The sequence below is a fragment of the Eremothecium gossypii genome, chromosome V (assembly GCF_000091025.4).
Source record: "Eremothecium gossypii ATCC 10895 chromosome V, complete sequence".
Classification (NCBI taxonomy): Eukaryota; Fungi; Ascomycota; class Saccharomycetes; order Saccharomycetales; family Saccharomycetaceae; genus Eremothecium; species Eremothecium gossypii.
In genome coordinates, this window is record NC_005786.2 from 143929 (window position 1) to 167223 (window position 23295).

General features: G+C 47.4%; 14 protein-coding genes and 2 non-coding genes across 16 annotated transcripts; 7 read left to right on the plus strand and 9 right to left on the minus strand.

The window, feature by feature from the left end:
- Positions 1-562: 562 nt before the first annotated feature.
- Positions 563-2980, minus strand: BSP1 (Bsp1p; the record flags this gene model as incomplete). Its single annotated transcript, NM_209951.2, has 1 exon — positions 563-2980. One exon carries the CDS (start codon positions 2978-2980, stop codon positions 563-565), a length of 2418 nt encoding a protein of 805 aa, NP_984598.2.
- Positions 2981-3218: 238 nt separating this feature from the next.
- AGOS_AEL262CA (uncharacterized protein) lies at positions 3219-3590 on the minus strand (the record flags this gene model as incomplete). The annotated part of the gene is made up of 3 exons (NM_209952.1): positions 3219-3327; positions 3384-3514; positions 3573-3590. The coding sequence occupies 3 exons, from the start codon at positions 3588-3590 to the stop codon at positions 3219-3221; spliced, it is 258 nt and encodes an 85-aa protein (NP_984599.1).
- Positions 3591-3739: 149 nt separating this feature from the next.
- On the plus strand, positions 3740-3813 carry AGOS_t0099. Its single transcript has one exon. It is a non-coding gene; the product is annotated as a tRNA-Ile (tRNA).
- Positions 3814-3897: 84 nt separating this feature from the next.
- Positions 3898-5424, minus strand: JIP5 (Jip5p; the record flags this gene model as incomplete). The annotated part of the gene is made up of 1 exon (NM_209953.2): positions 3898-5424. One exon carries the CDS (start codon positions 5422-5424, stop codon positions 3898-3900), a length of 1527 nt encoding a protein of 508 aa, NP_984600.2.
- Positions 5425-5538: 114 nt separating this feature from the next.
- NUT2 (mediator complex subunit NUT2) lies at positions 5539-5994 on the minus strand (the record flags this gene model as incomplete). Its single annotated transcript, NM_209954.2, has 1 exon — positions 5539-5994. The coding sequence occupies one exon, from the start codon at positions 5992-5994 to the stop codon at positions 5539-5541; it is 456 nt and encodes a 151-aa protein (NP_984601.2).
- Positions 5995-6392: 398 nt separating this feature from the next.
- MET16 (phosphoadenylyl-sulfate reductase (thioredoxin)) lies at positions 6393-7190 on the plus strand (the record flags this gene model as incomplete). Its single annotated transcript, NM_209955.1, has 1 exon — positions 6393-7190. The coding sequence occupies one exon, from the start codon at positions 6393-6395 to the stop codon at positions 7188-7190; it is 798 nt and encodes a 265-aa protein (NP_984602.1).
- Positions 7191-7212: 22 nt separating this feature from the next.
- On the minus strand, positions 7213-7284 carry AGOS_t0100. Its single transcript has one exon. It is a non-coding gene; the product is annotated as a tRNA-Glu (tRNA).
- A 466-nt stretch (positions 7285-7750) lies between these two features.
- On the plus strand, positions 7751-9386 carry PCH2 (Pch2p; the record flags this gene model as incomplete). Its single annotated transcript, NM_209956.2, has 2 exons — positions 7751-9211; positions 9267-9386. The coding sequence occupies 2 exons, from the start codon at positions 7751-7753 to the stop codon at positions 9384-9386; spliced, it is 1581 nt and encodes a 526-aa protein (NP_984603.2).
- Positions 9387-9667: 281 nt separating this feature from the next.
- Positions 9668-10501, plus strand: GDT1 (putative ribosome biosynthesis protein GDT1; the record flags this gene model as incomplete). The annotated part of the gene is made up of 1 exon (NM_209957.1): positions 9668-10501. One exon carries the CDS (start codon positions 9668-9670, stop codon positions 10499-10501), a length of 834 nt encoding a protein of 277 aa, NP_984604.1.
- A 105-nt stretch (positions 10502-10606) lies between these two features.
- AGOS_AEL256CA (AEL256C-Ap) lies at positions 10607-11122 on the minus strand (the record flags this gene model as incomplete). Its single annotated transcript, NM_001355325.1, has 1 exon — positions 10607-11122. One exon carries the CDS (start codon positions 11120-11122, stop codon positions 10607-10609), a length of 516 nt encoding a protein of 171 aa, NP_001342261.1.
- Positions 11123-11408: 286 nt separating this feature from the next.
- On the minus strand, positions 11409-17009 carry MOT1 (DNA-binding ATPase; the record flags this gene model as incomplete). The annotated part of the gene is made up of 1 exon (NM_209958.2): positions 11409-17009. The coding sequence occupies one exon, from the start codon at positions 17007-17009 to the stop codon at positions 11409-11411; it is 5601 nt and encodes a 1866-aa protein (NP_984605.2).
- A 438-nt stretch (positions 17010-17447) lies between these two features.
- Positions 17448-18215, plus strand: AGOS_AEL255W (40S ribosomal protein uS4; the record flags this gene model as incomplete). The annotated part of the gene is made up of 2 exons (NM_209959.1): positions 17448-17454; positions 17656-18215. The coding sequence occupies 2 exons, from the start codon at positions 17448-17450 to the stop codon at positions 18213-18215; spliced, it is 567 nt and encodes a 188-aa protein (NP_984606.1).
- A 642-nt stretch (positions 18216-18857) lies between these two features.
- Positions 18858-19512, plus strand: RPL21A (60S ribosomal protein eL21; the record flags this gene model as incomplete). Its single annotated transcript, NM_209960.1, has 2 exons — positions 18858-18868; positions 19041-19512. The coding sequence occupies 2 exons, from the start codon at positions 18858-18860 to the stop codon at positions 19510-19512; spliced, it is 483 nt and encodes a 160-aa protein (NP_984607.1).
- A 452-nt stretch (positions 19513-19964) lies between these two features.
- Positions 19965-21062, plus strand: RIM2 (Rim2p; the record flags this gene model as incomplete). Its single annotated transcript, NM_209961.1, has 1 exon — positions 19965-21062. The coding sequence occupies one exon, from the start codon at positions 19965-19967 to the stop codon at positions 21060-21062; it is 1098 nt and encodes a 365-aa protein (NP_984608.1).
- A 116-nt stretch (positions 21063-21178) lies between these two features.
- MED8 (RNA polymerase II mediator complex subunit MED8) lies at positions 21179-21850 on the minus strand (the record flags this gene model as incomplete). The annotated part of the gene is made up of 1 exon (NM_209962.1): positions 21179-21850. One exon carries the CDS (start codon positions 21848-21850, stop codon positions 21179-21181), a length of 672 nt encoding a protein of 223 aa, NP_984609.1.
- A 334-nt stretch (positions 21851-22184) lies between these two features.
- On the minus strand, positions 22185-23043 carry ATP4 (F1F0 ATP synthase subunit 4; the record flags this gene model as incomplete). Its single annotated transcript, NM_209963.2, has 2 exons — positions 22185-22824; positions 22973-23043. 2 exons carry the CDS (start codon positions 23041-23043, stop codon positions 22185-22187), a joined length of 711 nt encoding a protein of 236 aa, NP_984610.2.
- Between the last annotated feature and the right edge of the window lie 252 nt (positions 23044-23295).

A 23295-nucleotide genomic window follows, 5' to 3' on the forward strand; every position in this document is an offset into this window, starting at 1 on the left:
GGCGAGCGAGGCGCGTGCGGAGAGTCGCGCGTGCGAGTGGGCGCGGAGCCGCTTTTGTCAGGCGAGGAAGCACCGCTCGCGGCCGTTTTTTCTTGGTTTTGTGTGCTACGTTTGGTGCAGATCGCCTCCCGGAACAAGGCTGGACTTGCGCTGCGTTACAGCCACATGTGGCAGTAGCACACCAGCCCGCTCCACACACGACATATGGACGCTGGGTCAGCCTGTGGGCGTCTTTTATTTTGATTTAGTTGTAGACGCAGTCCGAAAGGATTGTAGAGGATTAGACGCTGTGTTTTCTCCTGCGTGATAGTAACAATTTCAGTGATTAATAAATCGGGCCTGCCGTAAGCCCGGAAGAGGTAGCGAGATCGACCGCACGCCAGTGCGCGGGAAGGCTGTCGCTAGCACCTGCAGCCAGGCAGAGTTAGAGACACCCAAAGCGGTGTCCGGTCACCAAAAGAGCACGGTGAAAAAAGGTTCAATATATATATCAGATCAGGAGGTGGCCTGACAGCCCGCGTTCGGAATCTTACAAAGCACTAATCCGAGGGCCCTATATAGCCTACTTACTGGTTCCGCTAGGGAGCCTTCGTCTTGGCCCACGGTCTCTGGCTTTGGTTACGTGTTGTAACTTGTCCCCTTGGCTCTGTTCCCCTTTGAGCAACCGCACCACGGATAACGTGGAGTCCGAGCGGTCGGGGAATGCTTTAGGAGTAGGAACGCTCCCAGCTTCGGACAACTGGCCAAGCGGCGGGGTGTGTTTTCTCTTGAGGTTTGCCTCTAGAAGGAGATTTGTTTTATTGTTTCTCAGCTCCTGTGCCTTCTTCAAGGCCTCGGGCATCGAAATCTTACGCTTAGGGACCGGCGGTGCTTTGTTCAGCTTGGCAACTTTTGCAAGAGCCTCAGGTACATCAGATGCTTTAGCGGCTGCAGCGGGAGGTTTATTCAGCATTGACATCTTAGTCAATGCTTCTGGAATGGACGGCTTTCTTTCAGGAGAAGGATGCGACTTGGTCAATTGGGACCTCTTGGTCAGTGCTTCAGGTAGTGCGGTAGGGTTTCCAACCTTACTATGAGGAGCCAGTGCAGGTAACTTGGAAATTGCCACCGAATTTGGACTTGGAGAACGCGATGGCTCGAGAGCAGGTTTTAAGTTATTAATAGCATTAAGCGCTTCGGGCAAAGATGGCTCTCGTTTGGGTTCTAGTTTTACAGGCTTTAATTCAGGTAGGCTGATTTTCTGCTCAGGCAGTTGCGAACTGTCACGTTTTACTGAGCGAAGTTTTGGAATATGTATTTCGCCTTTCTGTTCGGATAGCTTTGACTTTTCTCTAGTAGCATCTGTTTTGTTCAGTTGGATGCTCTTCAATGTATCTTCCAAGTCCGGCTCCTCCTCAACTTTCGGGATTTGGGTCAGCTTCTTAGGTTTAACTGGAATAGGTGGAGCGCCACATCTTGACTGTTTGGTTGGGGTGCCAGTGATCTTTAGAGCTGACTCAATTAGAGTTTCCGTGATATCTCGAGTAGTCCTGGTAGGTGATCTCTGTGGCCTCGTGCTAGGGGCAGGTTGCATGGGTGCTGTCTTCTTCAGGAATGATGATACCACATTCTCGGAACCTTTCCTAAGAGATGCTAGAGACATGGAAGGTGTGCGAGGTTGAACGGGAGTGCCACTGTTCTTCTTCATCATTGATGATATCATTCCTTCAGAACGTCCGGGAATGATATTAGGTTGAGATCTAACACCACCAGAAAGATTATTTGTAGTTACTCTACTCTTTTCCAGGGACTCGAGGTATGACACGGATATTCTCTTTTTGGGCACTTGAGATGAAGATTCTTGGGGCTCCTTTTTTATTGGCGAACCAGACTCTGATGCCCGTGGCTTCTGTTTTATTGGTGACACAGACTCTGATGGTGATGGGGTACTTAGTCCAGCTAATGTTGGGGTACTGTTGTTCATGGCCTTTCCAGGCGCAGCGCTCATGCTTTCCACTGGGCTATTACTAGCCGTGCCATCCACTTCTTTCCCTGAGGAAGGTAAAATGTTGTCAGTCGGAGACGAACCTGCCTGAAAACTCGTCATATTTGGTTCCGCAGGAGGGGTGTTTGGAAACGGCTGTTTGTCCCCATAAGCAATGGGTGATTGTGGAGTAACTTGCTTGTCAAACAATGTAGGGGCATGGTCTCTAGAGAAAATCGAGCTTGTCGCAGTAGATGGCGTAGGTACGAGTAAACTTCTCTCCGATAGAGTATGAGAATAGTCTGTGCTGTAGAGAGGAGCCGGCCTGTAGTAACCGTGGCTCCGGCTTTCATAATGAGGTTTTATCCGCGAATTGTAAGGCATTTCGCTATTATAAATTGAAGAAAGCATGCTGGGGTATCTGTTTTCCTCATAGTTAACAGGGGAACTAGACCTCGGAATGTAGTCATATCCGTACGAGCTGCCCGAATAATAACCAGAATACTTGGGTGGATAGGTTTCCTTCAAAGATAAGTAATCCATGTGGCCATGTTCGCGTTTTAGACGTTGCAGTAAATCGTACTCTTCTTCGGTAACGAGATACTTCTTTTCGGAAGAAACATAGCTCTCTTTAGGAGGCGGTATACTGTAATTGGAGCTCCGGCCAGGTGTCCGAATAGGACTGATCCCTCTTGCGGTATGATATGCACTCCCTTTCTTTGGAGAAAATGTTTTCTCATAATTGTACGCAGACTCATAGGCGATCTCAGAAACCTTGTCAGATCCAGTAAACTCATACCGCCTGGTATCGTAGTGTCCTTCTAGCAGCAAATGTGCCTTTTTCCTATCAGCTGGATCGTATCGTTCTGTACCTATGGTGGACGTAAATCGCTCCTCCGGAACGCTGGCTGTTCCCCTATTAAGTGATCGACTCCGCTCCAAGTCGAGCTGCTCCACCCGTGACAGATAAACGTCTAGATCAGGATCGCGACCGGGAGTGTCCCTGATACCTGGCATTGGTCGGAACTTGCCTATTGGATCGCAACACCTTAATCGCTGAAAAGCAAGAACGATCGGATTCCCTGTTGCTGATGTTTACCGATATATGGATTGAGTATACATTAAAATCAACAAATACTCACTAATAAACTGTCACGTGAATAGTTGGGGCGGGTAATACGCCTATAATCTATGTAGTAGTAAAGAGATATCGCGGAGTACAGTCTGCCCCTAGACGCCACATGCAATGACGTGGCTAACGGAGTTCGATTGAGGAACTTTTCCTGCCCATGTATATTTGAGAGCCACAGAAGACGAAGAAGACTAAATATACGGCAGCGGCTAAGAAGACAGTATGAGCGACGCTGTTGGAGAGTTAGTATGCAAATGGTGGTGGATCATCCAGTAAATACAAACATACGCTGGACCATCCTTCGGATCATTAATTGATCCTACAAAGGCCTCGTGCTTGATATTGAACAAATGGCCAATCACAGAAAGGATTATAACACCAAATGCTGAAAGAACTGTGCAGAACCAAGCCTTTCCTTTCTTCAAACAGCAGTGTTAGTATGCCAGCTCTGGTCAAGATTCATCAATGGTACCATACCGAGACGACGGGTTTCATCGTAATGTGTTCTGTTCACGGCCTTTCAAGCTGTTAGCACAGGGATTTAGCGACTAACCTCCCTTTGCACTGTTGAAATGTGTGCCGACGGTTACACGTGATGCTCTAATGTGTAAACATATCACGTGTTCTTTCTGTCGAGCGTAACTGGTTCCTTGGCCCAGTTGGTTAAGGCACCGTGCTAATAACGCGGGGATCAGCGGTTCGATCCCGCTAGGAACCATTTTTTGCAGCTTCTGACCTGGGTACAAACGTGATTAGAGTGAATGTCAAAGCTGAATATTTAAATCGCTTATCTCTATTCTTCCTATAAACCTTCAAATCTACGGATGCCGTGCGTCTTCATGGAGCGCTCAGGCTTGATATTCTTACCCTTCTGCTTCTTGCCATTCGCATTGGTTGGCAGGTCGGCACCATGCTTTCTTTTACGTTGCGAGCGTACATCCTCCACATCCTCAGACTCCTCCACCAAATCTTTGTCCAGTTCGGCAATGATCTGTTCCCGAGTTAGCCCCACTAACTCTTCCTCTACGTCCGATGCGTCTGAATGCTCAGATTCATCGGAGGAGCTATCTTCATCGGAGGAGCCCCCCGAACTAGTAGCATCATTCTCAGAGTCGTTAGAATCGCTCTCAGAAGACTTGCCTGCGCTTGGTGATGAATTAGATACACGGTCATCGGCATCACTTCCCGGAGTGAGCTGCTCACTTTTCTCTGAATCCCACAACTTCGCCTTATCCAAGCCACCAGAAAGGAGTCTATACTCAGAATCCAGATCCAGGAAGGTAACCTCATCCAACTTACTGTGTTTCCTAACCTCAATAATTGTACCACGGTTCACATGCACCTTGTATATATTGCCATCAGAACATCCGCACCAAACACAGCCATCGTCCTCTAATGTTGGAACAATGCAGTCTATACTTTCATTCTTTTTTACTTTTATACGAGTCAGCTGGTCTGCCAGGCCGTTCTTTTTAGGCCTCCAGACGGTGAGAACGCCTTCGCCCATGCCACAGACCAGAACTTCGCCGTCCTCCGGATCAACGAACGTGCCACATAATATCTCATCCTCTTGATCATCGCTCAAAATAACTTTCCGTTTTGCTTGCTTATCATCGGCGGCAATTGCAAAATCACCCTCATTTGATTCTCTAGAATCCCAATGAGCAAGAGTTGTCTGGCCGAGAGAAATATATCTATAGACAGATTTCTTTGCGAAATGGAAAATGTCATTTATGGCGTCCCCATTGTGAATGCTTTTGATTAGGTTCGTTTGCTCAAGAGACTCACTATTTAGTACAGTAACATTGCCATTCTCGTCACCCAACAAAACCAAAGGATGTGTTGCAGACTTGACTAGTTTCGTATATTTGACGTTCTGGCCAGGGTCCAGCACACATTTCTTCACGACCTTCCCTGTTAATGTATCGGCCTTTTTCAAGACATTATCTGTACCAACAGAATAGATATGTGTTCCATCTGCATCAAAGCAAATGCATCGAACACTTCCCTTATGCCGCTTCGTAGTCCAGAGTAAAGAAACGCCACTAGTTTCCACGCCCGGCACTTCCACAACTTCCCACAACTTCTTCCTATCGTCTTTAGAACCGGCATCATGCTTCCGTAGTCTTTTTAATTGTGCTTCTTTTAGCTCTGCTGCATTGTACTTATGACAGAACATGTGGCCAGTTGCTAAACCGCTAACGATAACTGACTGTTCTGGGTGGCATGCAATCGCAAAGAGAGGATTGCCATATCTAAACTCTAGTAGCGGCCTGGTGGTATCTGTTAATTCTTCCGAATATGCCTTGGAGTTCTTTTTCTTTCCCATTATTGCTTGCTGCAGGTATTAGAGTATTCGATGAGCTCAGAGACATTACAAATGTTGTAGTACAAGATAAAATTTTACCCAGTTAGAAGGGATGTGCAAGGTGCACGGGTGCGTTCATTTATCACGGGACCCATTGGCCCTCTCGATGATACCCTGAACTTGAGGTACTAGGTCTGGGAACTCCTCTCCGATCTTCTCAGCTAGTGAGTCTCTCAATTTTTTCAGCGCGTGCATCTTTGCTCTCTGGTACTGGTTTGAGCGACGAATTGCCTCAACAAACTCTCTTGTGTACACATCGGGGTTCCGGCCGTCTTCAATGTACTGTAGGACCTCTAGTGGGATGTTCATGTTGCGCAGCTGCGAATCAGGATCATTTGCATGTTGGTTTAGCAGTTTGATACGCTCAACGTTCCTCTTCAGGTTGGTGACCATGCCTTGTGTAGATTCCTGCGTTCCAGGGAAATCATACACAGAAACGCCAAGCTCTATGAACGATTCAATAATGGAGGCCAGTCGTATCTCAGCATCAGATAGATTGGTTTGGAGCTTGTTTAGGTCTTGCTGATCCATAGTGGTTCTTGGGGCATTTGACAGGTCGCGTGATTACCAGTTGTCTTTCTGAGTTTCGTGAAGAGTTCGCAGTATTCTCGCCGCACACCGCCGGACACAGTCAGTAATATATAAAGGCTATATTCGCTTGAACTAACCTGCCGAATGAAGCCATCCTTCTTGCTCCTTCTTTCTTCCCTTCTAACTCCGAGGCTCAACTTCATGGGGTATGCTATGCATGTTACGTATTAAATAATACCACGTGACTTACGCGATCTATGGCATCACAGGTTAATAATCGTGGCATTAGCCAAGTAGCCTGGTGTCGCAGGGATATAAATATTGTTCTAGTATATTATGGCAGCAGCTCCCAGCTTGTTTTGCTATCCGACGTTAGCTTCCAGTCCAATTAGAGCAAGATGCTGCGTAATAACAAGTATGAACTCAACGATGGTCTAGTTGTGACAGACTCACAGCTAGACTGCTGGAACATGACTGCCGCAAAATTGACCTCTCCCGCTGAAGTCTTACATTGGGCTGTTACAACGTTTCCGCATCTCTATCAAATGACCGCATTTGGTTTAACCGGGCTGGCAACAATCGACATGTTGTCAAAACTACCAGCTCTAGAGGAGCAAATGGTTCCGTTAATATTTATCGATACACTCCATCTATTTCCGCAAACGTTGTCCTTGTTGCACCAAGTTGAGGACAGGTACTATAAGCCCCTTTCGCAGTCAATCCATATCTTCCGCCCCGCAGGTGTCAGCACCGAAAAGGAGTTCGCTGAAAAGTACGGCAGCTGCCTGTGGGAAACTGACGAGGACAAGTACGACTTCATAGCCAAGGTGGAGCCCGCTCACCGGGCTTTTCGTTCGTTGGGCGTAGGTGCCGTGCTCACCGGACGCAGGCGCTCGCAGGGTGGAAGCCGCGAACAGCTCAACTTCGTTGAAGTCGATGAGGTCAACGCTGTACTTAAAATCAATCCCTTTGTTACATGGAGTTTTGATCAAGTCTGGTCTTATATCTTGGATAACCGGATTCCTTATAACGAGCTGTTAAACTATGGCTACAAGTCAATTGGTGACTATCACTCCACGCTGCCCGTGGTCGATGGCGCCGGAGAAAGATCCGGACGATGGAAAGGCAAGGCAAAAACAGAATGTGGTTTACACACGGCCAGCAAATATGCCCGGTATCTTCTGGAACAGAAGTAAAAATAAAAATTATGTCAGAATCCTCCGATACCGGGAGTCGAACCCGGGTCTCCACGGTGAGAGCGTGATGTGATAGCCGTTACACTATATCGGAAACTTGTTGTAAATAGAGATCTCCTCTCGGATATCACAGGAAGCGACTTGCTCACGAGTATTCCGCTTCCAATGATATATACATGGCAGTAGTAACTATTCTAGCTCTTTATGTATATCTATGACGATACTCCTAAAACCCAGCTTATTTATTCTTTATGTACGTTGATATATTTGCCCAAGCTTCGACTTCTGGAAAGATTTCTTCACTCAATACGCAAACTTGCCGGATAATATGAGAATAAAAACTTGATTTTATGGCCCGATTATTGATTTGTGAATGTACCGCCATCAACACTGAATTATAGTAGTTACGAGATACAAGCTGCTATCTTAATTTCTTCTATATTCGCTACTTATTTTTGTTGGCCTTCTTTCAGGTGTTTCCTGCCAAAAAAATAGCTCGGCGGCTAAACTTCTAACCACCACTACCAGATAAACACAAACACTGAGAGTAGCGAGTGGAAATGGTGCGGTACACTGTAGACTGTTGCTTGAAGGAGGATGTGCTTGCGTTGATTATACCAATGTTACATGAAATTGGAGATGAGGGAAATATGGACCCGACCGCTACCTTCCAAGAAATTCTAGTGCGCACTGTCACTAGAAGACTTCAAAAGTTGGAAGAAGATGAACTGCTTGACCGGGAGCATTGTGCATATGATTTTCTTCTTAATGGACAGGGTGCAGTATCACTAGCGTCGACACCGACAAAAGCCCAAGAAAGCTTCATAAGGAGCTTAGTTAAGGTGGTGATGCATGACTTTGCAACGGGCGGCAACAACCAGGTAATAGACTACCAGGGAAACCTGCTGATTTCCTTCTGTATCGAGAAACTTTATATTGAGAAGGCCACGGGGGCACCTTCGTTTGGCGTGGAAGCGGACGACCTTGTTTGGATGGTTGCGGACGCACTTGGGAAGGGCCAAAAGCTGCAGACTATGATTGATCACGCCAGGGGAAAGGAGTTTGACATTAATTTCTATGCTACGCCCGAGCGCTTCAGTATATCATTCGCTTCTGCGATTAGCGACGAGTTCGACAAGATAGACCTTAAAGACGATGAAAGTGGACATGAAAGAACGTTGACTCCGCTAGATCCGAGCATATCGTGGCTGCCGTTTTCCCCCGAGACATTTCAGCTAGTCAGAGTCCACTTTTTGCCCTCTCGAGAGTACGAGGGGGCTTGGGAAGCGCTTTACTTTGACGATGACATCAAAGGCCAGCTGTTCAACTATGCAACTATCGCTCTTAAGATGTCGCACTTCATACCTGAGGAAACATTGAGCGTGAACACGGGAGGCAACAGACTACTGCTAGTCCATGGCCCTCCTGGCACTGGAAAAACGACCATATGCAAAGCACTTTGCCACAAACTTGCAATAAGATTGCATAGCGGACTGCTACCCAAAAATAAGAGTGTTCCTTCAGTTATTCTGGTGGAACTGGCCTGTTCAAAGGTTTTCTCCCGGTGGTTTGGCGAATCTTCCAAGAACATTGACACTATATTTAAAGACCTCGAGAAACTGATCAAAGACGGTATCAATGATAATCAGTTTGTTTGCTTACTCATTGATGAGGTGGAAACGATTGCGTTCTCTAGATCAAGCCTTATTAACAAGAATGAAACTACCGACGCGATTCGCGTTGTAAATACGTTGCTGACACAGTTGGATAACATGAAAAAATACAAGAACTTCCTTACCCTTGCAACGTCAAATCTACTGGATTCCATGGATCCTGCCTTCATAGATCGTGCAGATGGGATATTCAACGTTCCTACGCCGTCCACACAGGGTTGCCAGAATATCCTGGAATTGAATATCTCAAAACTGTTAACAGCCGGAGTCATACACGCCAGCAAGGAGCACATGCTCTACAGCCCCGTAGTTCAGGCTGCGCTCCAACCAATTGTCTCAAGATGTGCAGTATGTTGAGCCTCAATTTCATGGAAAAAGGTTATGTTACTAACAGCGTTCACAGGACTTACGTCTCAGCGGCAGAACCATGGGCAAACTCCCCCTGAAGGCACTATCTGAGAACTTCACGAACCTGCCAGTCGACCTGAAAGACTTTATCGTCGCGCTGGCTTCTGTTATATAATCCCCAAAATTATGATCTCTTTGCAAGGAGGCAGAAAGAACCTACAAGGAAAACATATATCCCAGAAAAGGCTAGTTTGTTATCATCTATGTCTAGCTGAAAGTTGAGCCACTTCCACGTTTTTTATCGCCATTATTTCATATTTGTTTTTTTTTCTTTTCATGTCGCGAGACTGGCCGGCTTGCTTGGCTGTTAAGTTAATTACAAACTACAATGCTGCGAGTTGAGCTTTCTGACTACAGCTGCTCGCCCATTAAGGCATCGCTTCAACTACTAGGCTAATGAAGACAATCAATAGAGTTCTAATAGCGGCGCTGTTTATTTCAGTGGTAAGCGCTGCTGCTACTAGGGAGCAAGAAGTCGATGATTTGCACTCTTCAAGCACACTGAAAGATCTACTGATGGCGGTTTCCATGGTAGGAGTTTCCGAGATTGGCGATAAGACATTTTTGATAGCTGCACTGATGGCCATGCGTCATCCACGTCTGTTGGTATTTTCGGCTGCCAGCACATCTCTTGCATTGATGACCGTACTAGCAGGCATAATAGGAGGTACATTCACCTCGCTTGTCCCGCAACGCTATACTCAGTTTGCTGCAGGTATTCTGTTCTTCATATTTGGTTACAAGCTGGCCCTGGAAAGCCTTGAGACTCCTAAGGATGCTGGCGTGGAGGGAGAACTAGCGGAGGTGGAAGAGGAGATTGCTATCCATGATATGAACACAAATCTCAACGAGACCGAATCCGGCGGGGTCATTAAGGATAAACGCACTCTAGTCAATAACCGCTACCTAAATGACATGCTGCTGAAGGTAGGCGACCGTTTAGCACTGTATTTCTCGCCTGTGTGGATACAGACTTTTGTTATGGTATTTCTAGGAGAGTTCGGTGATCGCTCTCAAATATCCACCATTGCGATGGCATCCAGTAGCCAATACTGGATTGTCATATTAGGTGCAACCATCGGTCATCTCATCTGCACCGCCGTAGCGGTAATTGGCGGCAAGTTACTGGCAAAACGCATAAGCATGCGGACAGTAAACTTGGGTGGTGCTATTTCCTTCATAATATTTGGAATAGTCTACACATATGAATCCTTCCACAATCCTAACTAACCTCACTTAGCTCAGGCTACTTCCCAGATGCATTTTATACCGGCTGCCATTTTATATAACAATTATTTACTAGGAAAGCGCACCACGAACAATGCTACCTTTATACTAACTGCTTCTATCATATCCTGAGGATTCGTCATTCCCCTCATTGTAGCTATCACCCTCATGGCTATCTTTTCCTGCGTCCTGAAAATATCGCTTCCGTACGATCCTTTTGAGTGTGCGATCGGTACTTTGCTGAAGCTCATCCAATGCTTGTTGTATTGACCGCCTGTGTGCACGTACTACCCTATTACCTAACTGCTTTTCACGAGAGCGAGGATCCTCGTCAGGATTATAATCATTCATCTCCCCATGTTTCGCGAGTATTTCTCGTTCAAACGAATGTGCCAATGACCGTACAGTGACATTCTCATACTTTACCCCTCCTGTGCGACGGGCACCATCTCCTGCGTCTGTATCATCTTCTAGGGATCCTGGTATTTCATTATCTGCTCCTGTAGCTGGAGTTCTTCGCTTGATAGTACCATCTATAGGGTGCTCCACCGTTGAACCATACTTCTCTTTCAAAAGAATAAGCCGCTGTCTTCTATCTTCCAGTTGAGCCTCTAAAGAGGACATGTTCGCCGATCTTATGCTGATGAGATACCCTGCAGTCCGAATTGCTTGACATCACATCTTGATTTTACATATAAAGTCAGACAGACACCCGTAAACCCGATTGAGGAGTTACCCAGCGTAGAAAACTGGCCTAATTAAATGCAGTGAGTGTATTATAAAGTTACAATTACAGATATATAAACAAGATGGTAGTAAAGATGGCAGGATCCAATGCAAAAGTTACAACTATATCTACAACGACAGTGATACGGTGAGTTTAAAGATGAGTTCGTCGCGCCTATGCACGTCAACGCAAAGTTTTGATAAAATTGTCCAAATTGTATTCTTCCTCGTACTGAGAAGAATCCCATAATTCCTTCAACTCACTGACAGCTTCCTTTGCTTTTCCTGTCAACCCAGTTTCATTCGTGACGTCATCGGAGATGGCACCTGCCTTTTCCTCCTTGACCTGCGCAAGAGAATTGTCGGTATCAAACAAGTCTAGCAATTGATGGGTATCCATGGATGCTAGACCGGCGTTCTGTTGGTTCACCACTGTTGATGCAATGTTCATTTTGAATTTTTGTAGGCCCATGATTTTTTCCTCCAAAGAGCCTTTGGTAATAATCCTGTACACATTAACAACCTTTTTCTGTCCCAATCTGTGCGCACGATCCATCGCCTGAAGGTCATTCATTGGGTTCCAATCGTGCTCAATAAAAATGACTGTATCTGCGCCGGTTAGGTTCAAACCCAATCCACCCACCTTTGTTGTTAAGAGAAGACAATCGATGGATGGGTCTTCGTTGAACTTACGGACAACCTTCTGCCTATCGCGGGATTCGACGCTACCATCTAACCGCATGTACGTGACTGAGGGCAAGTATTTTTTGAATAGGTCGTTTTCAATCATATCCAGCATATCTTTGAGTTGGCAGAAAATTAATGCGCGGTGTTGAGAAATAACGTTCTCCGATGAAGGGAGTGAAATGCTGTTTTGATCTACATCCTGAACACCAATCCCGCATTCGAGGAGGAGATTACGCAATGCACCAAGTTTTGGTGCATGTGCAATATCATGAATATCCATTCCAGTTTGTGATAGGTAATCCTGTACTTGATTGTATTGTGGATGGTCTTTGCTTAGAACCAACGAGGGATGGTTACACAACTTCCTCATATATTGCAAAGCCTGGAAAATATGGTTCTTGCTTTCTAGTTCCATCGTATTTTCAATATCCCGTTCAACAATGTTCTTCTGTTTTTTTGCAAAGTCCTTGTATAGCTGCCTCTGTAGATCACTTAATTCACAGTAGTAGTCCTGAATGATCTTTGGTGGTAAGTCCGACAAAACATCCTCCTTCAATCTTCTCAGCATAAATGGAAGCACCTGTTTATGCAGAGCTTCCAGTGCCAGTGCACCAGCTTCTTGTTCCTTTGAAGAGGTTTTACTGTTTCTGGAAGCGGCGATTGGCTTGGCAAACCGTTCTTGGAAGGCTTTTTCTGAACCTAAAAAGCCAGGCATCAAAAAGTCGAATAAGGACCAAAGCTCCACAACATTGTTTTGAATAGGAGTACCTGTAAGGATTAACCTATGGTTAGCTCGTATACTCTTAACAGCTTTTGCAAGCTTTGACTGTGAATTCTTTATTATGTGGCCTTCATCAAGGACACAATAGTTGTAGTCATGTTTCGAAATAATATCGATATCATTCCTAGCAACATCATAAGAGGTGACCACGATATCCGCATCGCCCAATTTCCCTCTCAGTGGATATCTAGTCGATGGACCACCAGCATAAACCAAAACCGTTAAAAAGGGCGCGTATTGTTCAAATTCTTGTTCCCAATGGCCGGTCAACGATGGAGGACAGACAATTAATGACGGCAGAGGCCGCGTCTCTACAGATTTCGTAGTTTTATAATCTTCTTGTCTCAGATATTGATCACTTGCAATGATACAGATAGTTTGTAATGTTTTACCCAGACCCATATCGTCACATAAGATTCCATGCAAATGGTAATGATTTAGGAAAGCCAACCAATTTATACCCTCTTGTTGATACTTTCTCAAGGTAGCTTTAATTGCAACGGGTAGTGAAAAGGGTTTTGCCTTAGATGGATCCATCATTTGTTGGATAAAATCACGTTCTCTTTCCCGTCCTCTTAACAGTTCCTCTGGTAACCCTTCAGGGTCAGCAATCCCAGCTTCTAATGGTACCAACTTAATGATAGACGCAAATGTTGTAGTGGCTAAACTGCGTACGTCAGGAGCAGGGTCGCTCATCCTGCCTAGCAATGGCACAACCAAGAACACAATGTAAGGCAGAATATCGCTTCCCATAGATTGACAAAGATGGTATACCAACTCTGTCCCACTCTGCCGGGCAATTACAGAGCCGGCATTGTTCATGAGTGGAAGTACCTCTTTAATAATGAAGGGTATAACCTGAGTTGGATTGGCTACTGCCAATTCAGCCAGTGTTCTCGCAGCAGAGTAACGTACGACGGAGTAGCGTGAAGTCAGGTATTTTAAGAGATCGTGTAACCGCGTAAACACATGTTCCAAATGAATTACTGGATCCATGTACGTGAACAGTGCCCTCAAAACTCCTAATGCATCCACGAGTTGTTGACCAACTTCTGGCTCAATCGAATCACTATCAGAATCAAGATCACCAAATGAGAGTAAAGGATCAAAGATCGACGCTTTCAACTGCGGTACTTGTGTTAAAGCGTTAGGCCCAAGTTGCAACAACAGACAACTTAAGGTGTGCATGGCGCCCCGACGTTTTATTTGTGCTTCCTTAGTCATTAATTTAATTGATGCATTATCTTGAACTGCTAAAGAGTTCGCTTCTCTGATTAGGGTTAAGATCGAATCCGTATAATGCATGTTAGGAGAAAACTCAGGTACTTCAGCGGTATCCACACATAAGAATCCACATAGATTTTTCACAACTTTGTTTGCAACGTTCACCTTCCCATTCTTTACTAACTCCATAATCAAATAAATGACCGAGTCTCCAGAACGCTTTTGTAGGATTTCACACTGTTCTTCCTTGATACTATCCATTAAAGAGCGAATAAATGGGTTTAACTTCTTTGGCAACCCATCGAACAAAAGCGTTGCCGATGCGTAACTTGCTAAAATATTCGAATTGCGGGATCTCCTGACTTCCTTTGCAACATCAATAGCTTGTTGAATGCGGTACCGAGCATCTTCCAACGGTTTTTTTGCCAAAATCTTACAGGAGTTGGACATATACTGATACAGTTTTTCATAGTGCTCATCACATACCTTTTCGGCAGTTTCAATATAGAATGCTTCAGGGCCCGCCTCGGCCTCTCCCTTCACAATTATGGCCAATTGAGGAAGTCGTTGAGGAGAAAGCATGCCGACTTCGACAAAAGTGGTCATCAAGCTTTGACATTGCGTTCTCAGTGCTTTGAGGCTTGGCACCAATTCTCTGAAGACAGGCAGCTTAGATGGATCAAACAAATACTCCATGAATATCGGACCAAAGTAATCAGCAACAAAACTTGGAGGAAACGCTGTTTCTGGATGCAGGAATGTCCACCTAGAACAATATTCTGCAACGGTTATACTGACTAACATCCGGGGTGTCGCGTATGGCAAATCCAGGCAACTCAGCAAAGCAGTTTCAAAAAACGACTTAACCGTAGATTCCTGAAATGCAGCTAAGGTATAGCCTAGGGCCTTCGCAGCAAGGACCCTAGTCTTAAAAATGACGTCTGCGCCCAATAGAGTAACATCCCCTGCTATCATTGGAGCGTCAATATTAACATGCTCAGTATGGAGTGGCATGGGAATATCGGATTTATTTAAAGCTGTCATGCTTGACCTTTTCCTCTCGGTATTAAACTGATAGCTTTGTGAGGGCTTCAAAAGATATTGTGCTTCCATGCTATAATTCTTTCCTTGCTCACCAATTGGAGTAATCAAGAGATGCAATATAGGGGCGAGATGCTTGCTGAAAATATGATCTAAACTTTTATCTGGATTTTTACTCTTGTAAATTTCAAGCATAGTACGGTAAACGTGAAATGACTGCTCTAAAATATCATCATGCTGTTCCAATAAAATATTCTGATATATTAGCCTAAAGATCTTTGAATTTATCCATTGCTTCGAAGTCTCATCTTCAATGGACAAAAATGCTTGTAGAAGGTTTAAAACAGACCTTCTGACGTTCGTGATTGTATTTCTCAAGAATGGATATAGCTTAGGTACCAAAGATTTGAACGACCATTCCATTGGGTGCGTAGAAGCTTTGTGATGTAAAACGTCAAGGACCTCCTGGTGCTGGCAAAGCTTTGCTAGTAAATCCATAACGGACGCAACGCTAGACGACAGATCGTCCTCTAATTGAGAGAGCGAGTTCCAGATAGCGGATACAACCAGATCTATCGTTGAGGGTTCCAGTTTAATAAACTCAGACGTTATTGGTGTTAAAATTGCCGCTGCAACGCTCTGGACGTCATCATCCCGTTCATTTAAACCATATAATACAATGTTTACCACATTGTCCAGGAGGTTGTTGGTAAACAGAAAATCTGTCTTGATCGATACGAAGTATCGAATGCCGAGGAGACCACCATGCGTGGCCTCCCATATTTTAGTCGGGGAGCCTACGTACCTCGGATCCTGCAGGACAAGCTGCTCCAACACGCTGAAAATCTTCACTGACAAATCGTCCTCCAAATGAATCAGTAGCGCTGCAAGCGCCTGAGCTGCTGACTCGCGCACAGGGGCCACCACGGTATCGTTCACAAAGTCGCCAAATCTATCTAGTGCAAATATGGTCAGCAGCCGTGTCGCCAAATCTTCCAATGCCCTTTTATTTCGCAGATCGTTCTCCTGCCTAGTCTTGCCCTTTATGCGCCCGACGCCAGTGGCGTGGCGTTTGACAATCTCCCGAATACCCAGAGCCGCCCCATGGCGGATTTCCCATGAATCGTTCATTAAATTATCCAGCAACAGCTCAAAAATACCTTGGAATTGCCACACAAGACCACTCACGCGCTGCTGCTTCTCCAGCAATGGCGCTACCATCGACTCTATCATAATTTTGTTGGAGTCCGGCTGCTCTGTAATCTCCAGCCGAGGGTTGTTCAGCTGCACCGGCACCTGCTGCGGGGACGCGGTGTTGCTGTGACTGCTATCATTATTATCATTATTATTATGGTTACTGCTATTATTATTATTACCGGAATCCTCGTCCTCGTTGCTGCCGTCTGCCGCGGCGTCTTGGTTCATCAGGTTGCGCGCCACGGACGACTGCGACAAGTCCAGCGGCTTCTTCGATGTCGTCTTTGCCTGGATCTTGCGCCGCCGCTTCGCCATCGCCAGCATGCGTGCGCTCTTCTTTGACTCCGCCGGCGACATCGGCGCCTCCACGCCCTCCCGCTTCACCGCCGGCTCCAGCACGTACTCCGCCAGCACGGCCTGCTTCTTGCTCTCCTCCGCCGCGTACGCGTCCGACCGAGCCGCCAGCAGCGTCCGCCCCGCCTTGAAGATCTTGCCCAGCTCCCACTGCGCCAGGCTGTACAGCGCGCTGTCGTCCTGTAGCCCCCGCCACTCGTACCGCCCCAGCGCCTCCAGTTGCCGCGTCTCCTCCCCCGCAAGCTCCCCGCCTTCGCCGTTCGGGTCCCACAGCCGCGCATGTGCCACGATCGCTCCCACCGCGCGCGCCGCCGTCACTCGCGTCTCCCACCGCCGGCTCAGCAGATACGGATACACCCGCGACAGCAGCACTAGGATCTCGTCCGGGTGCTGCCGCGCCAGGTCCCCCAGCTGGTCGGCCGCCACGTTGCGCACCACCTGTGTCGAGCCGCTCTCCAATAGGATCACGTGACGATCCAACCTCGACGCCTGCGATGCCATCTTGATCTTGCTCTACGTTGCTGCTCCGATTCCACAGCACGTTCTCTTGGCCTTGTTCCTGTGTACCCGGCTCTAGTCCTTGTTTACTACTATATAATCGCTCCCGGGCGCGTACTTGCTTTATATTTTCCCGCGTAAGGCGTGAATGTACCCACTGCCTTTTCTGTATGGCTTCCTAAGGCCGCCCGGACAATCACTTCTCGCCCCTTTTCCCTCTTTTTATATGAAACGCCAAATTTGGCTGTCTGCCCCCGAACCGCAGCGCAGGAGGTGGCCTGCGCGATGGAACAGGACCCAGACACCCTCAACAGGCGGCGGCAGACGGTGTGACTGCGGGACCCGTACACCACTTGGGACCCACGCACAGGCGCGCACGGGCTTTAAAGGCGGCGATGCATTTTTCACCTGCACTCCCACTCCCACAGCCCTATCGACAAAATGCCAAGTACGTATATGACATGCGCAGCGAGCGCAGAGCGGCCGGGAAACCGGCGCTAGCCTTAGGTTCGGGTCCTTCGCGGTTCGCCGCACTCTGCCCCCACGCCGCACTGGAAACCCGACACTCCAGTGTGCGCAGGCCTCGGCCAGTGGGCGGCGGCGCGAAGGACGGGACCGACTGGACGCGGCCAGTAACTAACTCGAGCAGGAGCCCCAAGAACCTACTCCAAGACGTACTCCACGCCAAAGAGACCATACGAGTCTGCGCGTCTAGACGCGGAGTTGAAGCTAGCGGGTGAGTACGGTTTGAAGAACAAGCGTGAAATCTACCGTATCTCGTTCCAGCTGTCCAAGATCAGACGTGCTGCCAGAGACTTGTTGACGCGTGACGAGAAGGACCCTAAGCGTCTGTTCGAGGGTAACGCGTTGATCCGCCGTCTTGTGAGAATCGGTGTCTTGTCCGAGGACAAGAAGAAGTTGGATTACGTGTTGGCCTTGAAGATCGAGGACTTCTTGGAGAGAAGACTGCAGACCCAGGTGTACAAGCTGGGCCTAGCCAAGTCCGTGCACCACGCCAGAGTCTTGATCACCCAGAGACACATTGCTGTGGGCAAGCAGATTGTCAACGTCCCATCCTTCATGGTGAGATTGGACTCCGAGAAGCACATTGACTTTGCCGTCACCTCTCCATTCGGCGGTGGCAGACCAGGTAGAGTGGCCAGAAAGAGAGCTGCTGCTGCTGCTGGTGGGGCTGAAGACGAAGAATAGATTGTTTAACCTCATACTCTGTATTATAGCAATCCTTGGTTTTTCTTAATCCCCGCTTCGGCCTGCAGTCCAGCTGCGTATTTAGCGCACTATTTTGGGCATCCCGAAATGGCTGTATAGATGTACTTGCCTAATATGAATAGATACATCTGTGTCTCACGTCGCGAGGTACGCTCCTCCGCGGCCGGCGCCCGGGTGATACGGGCTGCGCAGCCTGCGGCAACGGCGACGAGCCGAGCCAGTGGGGACGAGGCGCTCATAAGCGTTGACTAGCCTAACCGCCCGTGTCTGCGAGATCGTGTTGTGACTGCAGCACCCATACATCAGAAGTATGTTTTTTCTTGCCTGCTTGCGTCGCCCGTGGCCGAGCCTAGCGGAGCGCAGCCCGGCAGGGCCGCGTGGGTTCAGCCTAGGCTGGGCAGACACCCCAGCGGACGGGGCCGGGCCGCCGCGGGCGCACTCGCGCGACACCCGCGCACAGTCCGCCGTGCACGCTTGCTTGCCCGCCAGACCCGGTCAGCCTGCTCTGCCACGGAACCCACGGTGCACTGGCAGGGCACTGAAAAGTTTTAAGACTGGTATACCTGACTGCGTAGTGTGGTGCAGTCGGAAGAACGCATACAGCAAGGTCAATAAGCAAAGATGGGTAAATCGTATGTCTGAAATGCTAGTTACGGTGGCCACGTTCTACGGGAGCGAGCAGCACACTCAGCGTCGTGCAGATGCTGATTATGGCGCCCAGGATATATGCCAGGCGACAGCGCTTGCCGTGCTCCACGTAGCCTTGGCCAGGGCAGAAGGCTGGGTACTAACATAGCTCTACAGTCACGGTTACAGATCTCGTACTCGTTACATGTTCCAAAGGGACTTCAGAAAGTCCGGAACTATCCCATTGTCCACCTACTTGAAGGTGTACAAGGTTGGTGACATTGTGGACATCAAGGCTAACGGTGCCATTCACAAGGGTATGCCACACAAGTTCTACCAAGGTAAGACCGGTGTCGTCTACAACGTCACCAAGTCCTCTGTCGGTGTCATCATCTACAAAATGGTCGGCAACAGATACATTGAGAAGAGATTGAACTTGAGAGTTGAACACATCAAGCACTCCAAGTGCAGACAGGAGTTCTTGGAGAGAGTGAAGGCCAACGCTGCCAAGAAGGCCGAGGCTAAGGCTCAGGGTGTCGCTGTTCAGTTGAAGAGACAGCCAGCTCAGCCAAGAGAGTCCCGTGTTGTCTCCACCGAAGGTAACATCCCACAAACTTTGTCCCCAGTTCCATACGAGACTTTCATCTAAACTGCTCGACTCTTTGCCGGGTATTTTTTGCGAGTTTTTGTCTCTGGAATTCGGTATAATGTGAAATTATTACATATAGTGTCTAACATATATTAATTGTGCACGTACTCCCTCTAAGGCTTGGTCGAGCTCGGTAAGCCGCCCGTGTGCCGGCTTGTTGCGATGGCTAAATCTAAAACGGTTATTCTATATCGCTATAGTTTATGGCGGGTGCTTTGAAAATTTTGTAGCCGTTTCAACAAGCTCATTACCAGGAGCAGCAGACATCTGCAATCGTTTTTAGTACAAGCGTCTCTTTGGAATCCCGTAAAGCTTCGCGTTAGACGGACTCCATTTGAGTGTGAACGTTTCCACAGCTCATAGTCGTGGTTCATCGTACGGACGTTATAAAGAAACATCTGGGCATCGCCGAAGGCCTACAAGCGTATAACAACTGAGGACACCACTCCGAGATGACGAAGCGAGACTTATCCAAACTGGAAAGCGAGGCCCTGGAGTCGATACCATACCTTGCAAGCGACGAAAAGGGCTCTAATCTCAAAGACGCCACATCGCTGATATTGGAGAACAAAAAGGAGAACCATCCTCATGTAGCACCCTGGGTGCACTTCGTCGCTGGCGGTATAGGAGGTATGGCTGGCGCTATTATTACCTGTCCGTTTGACGTTGTCAAGACGCGACTACAGAGCGATGTCTTCCATGGGGCGTACAAGACGCAGGCTACTGCACGCACTAATGTGGTTTACCAAGGTTTAATGCATTTCCGGGAGACTGTCGGAATAATACAAAATGTTTACACCCAGGAGGGGTTTCGAAGCCTTTTCAAAGGCCTCGGGCCCAACCTTGTTGGTGTTATTCCTGCAAGGAGTATCAACTTTTTTACTTACGGAGTCACGAAGGACACTGCATCTCGACTCCTGAATGACGGGCAAGAGGCGCCGTGGATTCATTTCCTTGCTGGCGCTACCGCCGGTTGGGCGACATCGACAGCCACGAACCCTATCTGGCTTGTCAAGACCAGATTGCAACTGGACAAGGCTGCGGATGGCAGGTCGCGTAGATACAAAAACTCGTGGGATTGTCTAAAAGGTGTTATGAGAAATGAAGGGATTCTAGGATTATACAAGGGGTTGAGTGCATCGTATTTGGGTTCTGTAGAAAGTATCCTCCAGTGGGTTCTTTATGAGCAGATGAAGCACATCATCAGGCAAAGGTCAATAGAAGAATTTGGTGATATCAGTGAGGAAAACAAGACTACTTACATGAAGGTGAAGGAATGGTGCCAGCGTTCTGGCAGCGCAGGTGCTGCAAAGCTATTTGCAAGTATCCTGACGTACCCCCATGAGGTTGTTAGGACCCGTTTAAGGCAGGCTCCTAAAGAGAATGGAAAGTTGAAGTACACTGGGCTTTTCCAATCTTTTAGTCTGATTATAAAAGAGGAGGGATTTGCATCTATGTACAGTGGTCTGACACCTCACCTAATGCGGACAGTTCCGAACAGTATAATCATGTTTGGCACTTGGGAACTAGTAATAAAGCTTTTGGCATAAACTGCACCTGGCGCGAAAACTCAAATTAAGCGGTCGTTGAAACGCAGCTTACATTGATATCCTGTATATAGTAAGAATATAGTACATGGCACCCGTCTTGTATTTAGCCAGCTGTGCTATTTCGCAATAGATGTCTCCTCTGTTTTCATAGTCCCTTGGTACATGAATGTTAATATACTGTCCACCGAGAAGGGCGCTTTCGGCTTGGCATTGGAGGTAGCAGATCTGTAGATCATCGACTGCGGATCTCCAACGTTCTTGGAGAGTTCTTCTGCCGTATAGAGACCTTGGAATGAGTAATTACTGTATTCCTGATTGATAAAGTCCAGTGCCCTGGCCGTTGTAGACTTATCCCTTTGGATGGCACTTTCGATCTCATCCCAATTCCTCCCCTCAAGATCCAGCCCGCTGTGATCGATTGCATCTTTAATCCAATTCTCGACTTCGGGTATCTGCTTTTTGCGCATTAACGTCGTTAGAAGGCCCTCGTGCGCGGTAGTCGGAAAGCTTGGTAGCGGATATGGAACAGTGCACTCCAAGGTGTCTTCGAAATGCTGCAGCGTGGAGGTGAGTGACGATAACTGCGTTAGCGTAACGCTAAGCTGCGCCTGTAACGAATACCACTGTGGCAAGTCTGCCTTGGACATATCATCTCGGATCTTGGAAAGCGAATGTGTCAGTTGTGCCAAGCGCATTCGAATCGCATCTAAGGCCTGGGCAGGCACATTTGAATAGTCATACTTCAGACTACTATCCGCTTGCTCACTAAGAGGAGATGTCTGCGACATATAGACGGGACCACTAGATGTGTATGGTGTGGTTATATGTACTTTTTCACACCGGACAAAACAATTTACGATGGAAATTGACAAAGTTAACAAGGACAGCAATTCCCATTATTCTATACTGATTACTCTTTAGACTGTCAGTATGATCATATACGGCTATATATGTGGTAGAGCCACCAACTACTATATAATTTTGGGAACCCTTCCTTGAAATTCTTGAATATCAAAATCATAAAGGTCCATTAAAACAAGACCTTCTCAGCAGACGCTTGCTAGAGCAGTTCCTGGTGTCTTCATGCGAATGAGATAAAGAGGTATTGTAGACGACCTATCCTTATTTCAAACTGGCGAATAGCTTCTCGACATCAGCGACAGACTGCTGCAACACCTTGTCCTGGAACTTAGGGTTAGCCAACTCAGCCTGCACCTTGCCGATGACAGACTCAGCGATCTGCTTCTGCTGTAGCTGACGCACAGAAGCCTCGTATCTCACCCACGAATCCAAAACAGCCTTCGCCTCAGTGGCTAGGTCAACCTTCTGCTTCAACTCGAAGGCCTTGGCCTCAAGTTCCAAAGTCTCCTTGGAAACCTCGAACAGCACCTTTGTCGTCTCGGTGACGTTCTTCAACTCAGACACAGACTCGATTCTTTCCTTGACAGCAGCGACGTGCTTGTTTCTGGAGGAGTTTAGAATACCAGAAACATGCTGCATTCTCTTGTCAGCGTACTCCTTGTAAGCTGGTGCGACTAGCTTCGCGATCAAGAACGAAAAGCCGGTGAAGGTACACAACAGAATGGTTTCAGCGTTCAAAACATACAGTTCATTGGAGATGGCGTATATCGCGGCTGCTGCAGAGGTAGCCAAGATACCAGTCTTGGATAGCGCAGTGCTACCTGGCAGAGAGTCCAGGATGGCCGCCGCCTTGCTCTTAGGATCCTGAGGAGCTGGGGTGGACATGTAGCGAGCACCCATCCTGCAAACTAAGGTTAGTATCGGCTGGTTAAACTATCCAGCAGCAGTCGTTTTGAGCTGAGGCATCGTATACACGGCGTGCTATGCCTCGCGGGTTCATGTTTTCACTCATTCAACTGTCAAGCTGTCCATCACAAAAATGCACATACGCAACACTGCGAGGGCCCAATGCTAGCAATGGTCTAGCAGCAGCCTTGGTAGTCAAAGCACGGAAAGCCATCTTAACGATTTGTGTTCGATGTCTAATATCCTATATTCACCGTATCGTTCACTTCGCCGCCACTCCACCCTAGCGTGATTGAGATCGAAAATTTTACCGAGATTCCATCCGTACACGATGATATATTAACGAGGTGTATGGAGTGTAAATAATGACGTTTAATTGGCCAACGGTCACGTGCAATACGATATAAATGCACGTGACCAATATAGGCGGGATGGCTACTGGACAGGGCCATCTATGACTCTAGAG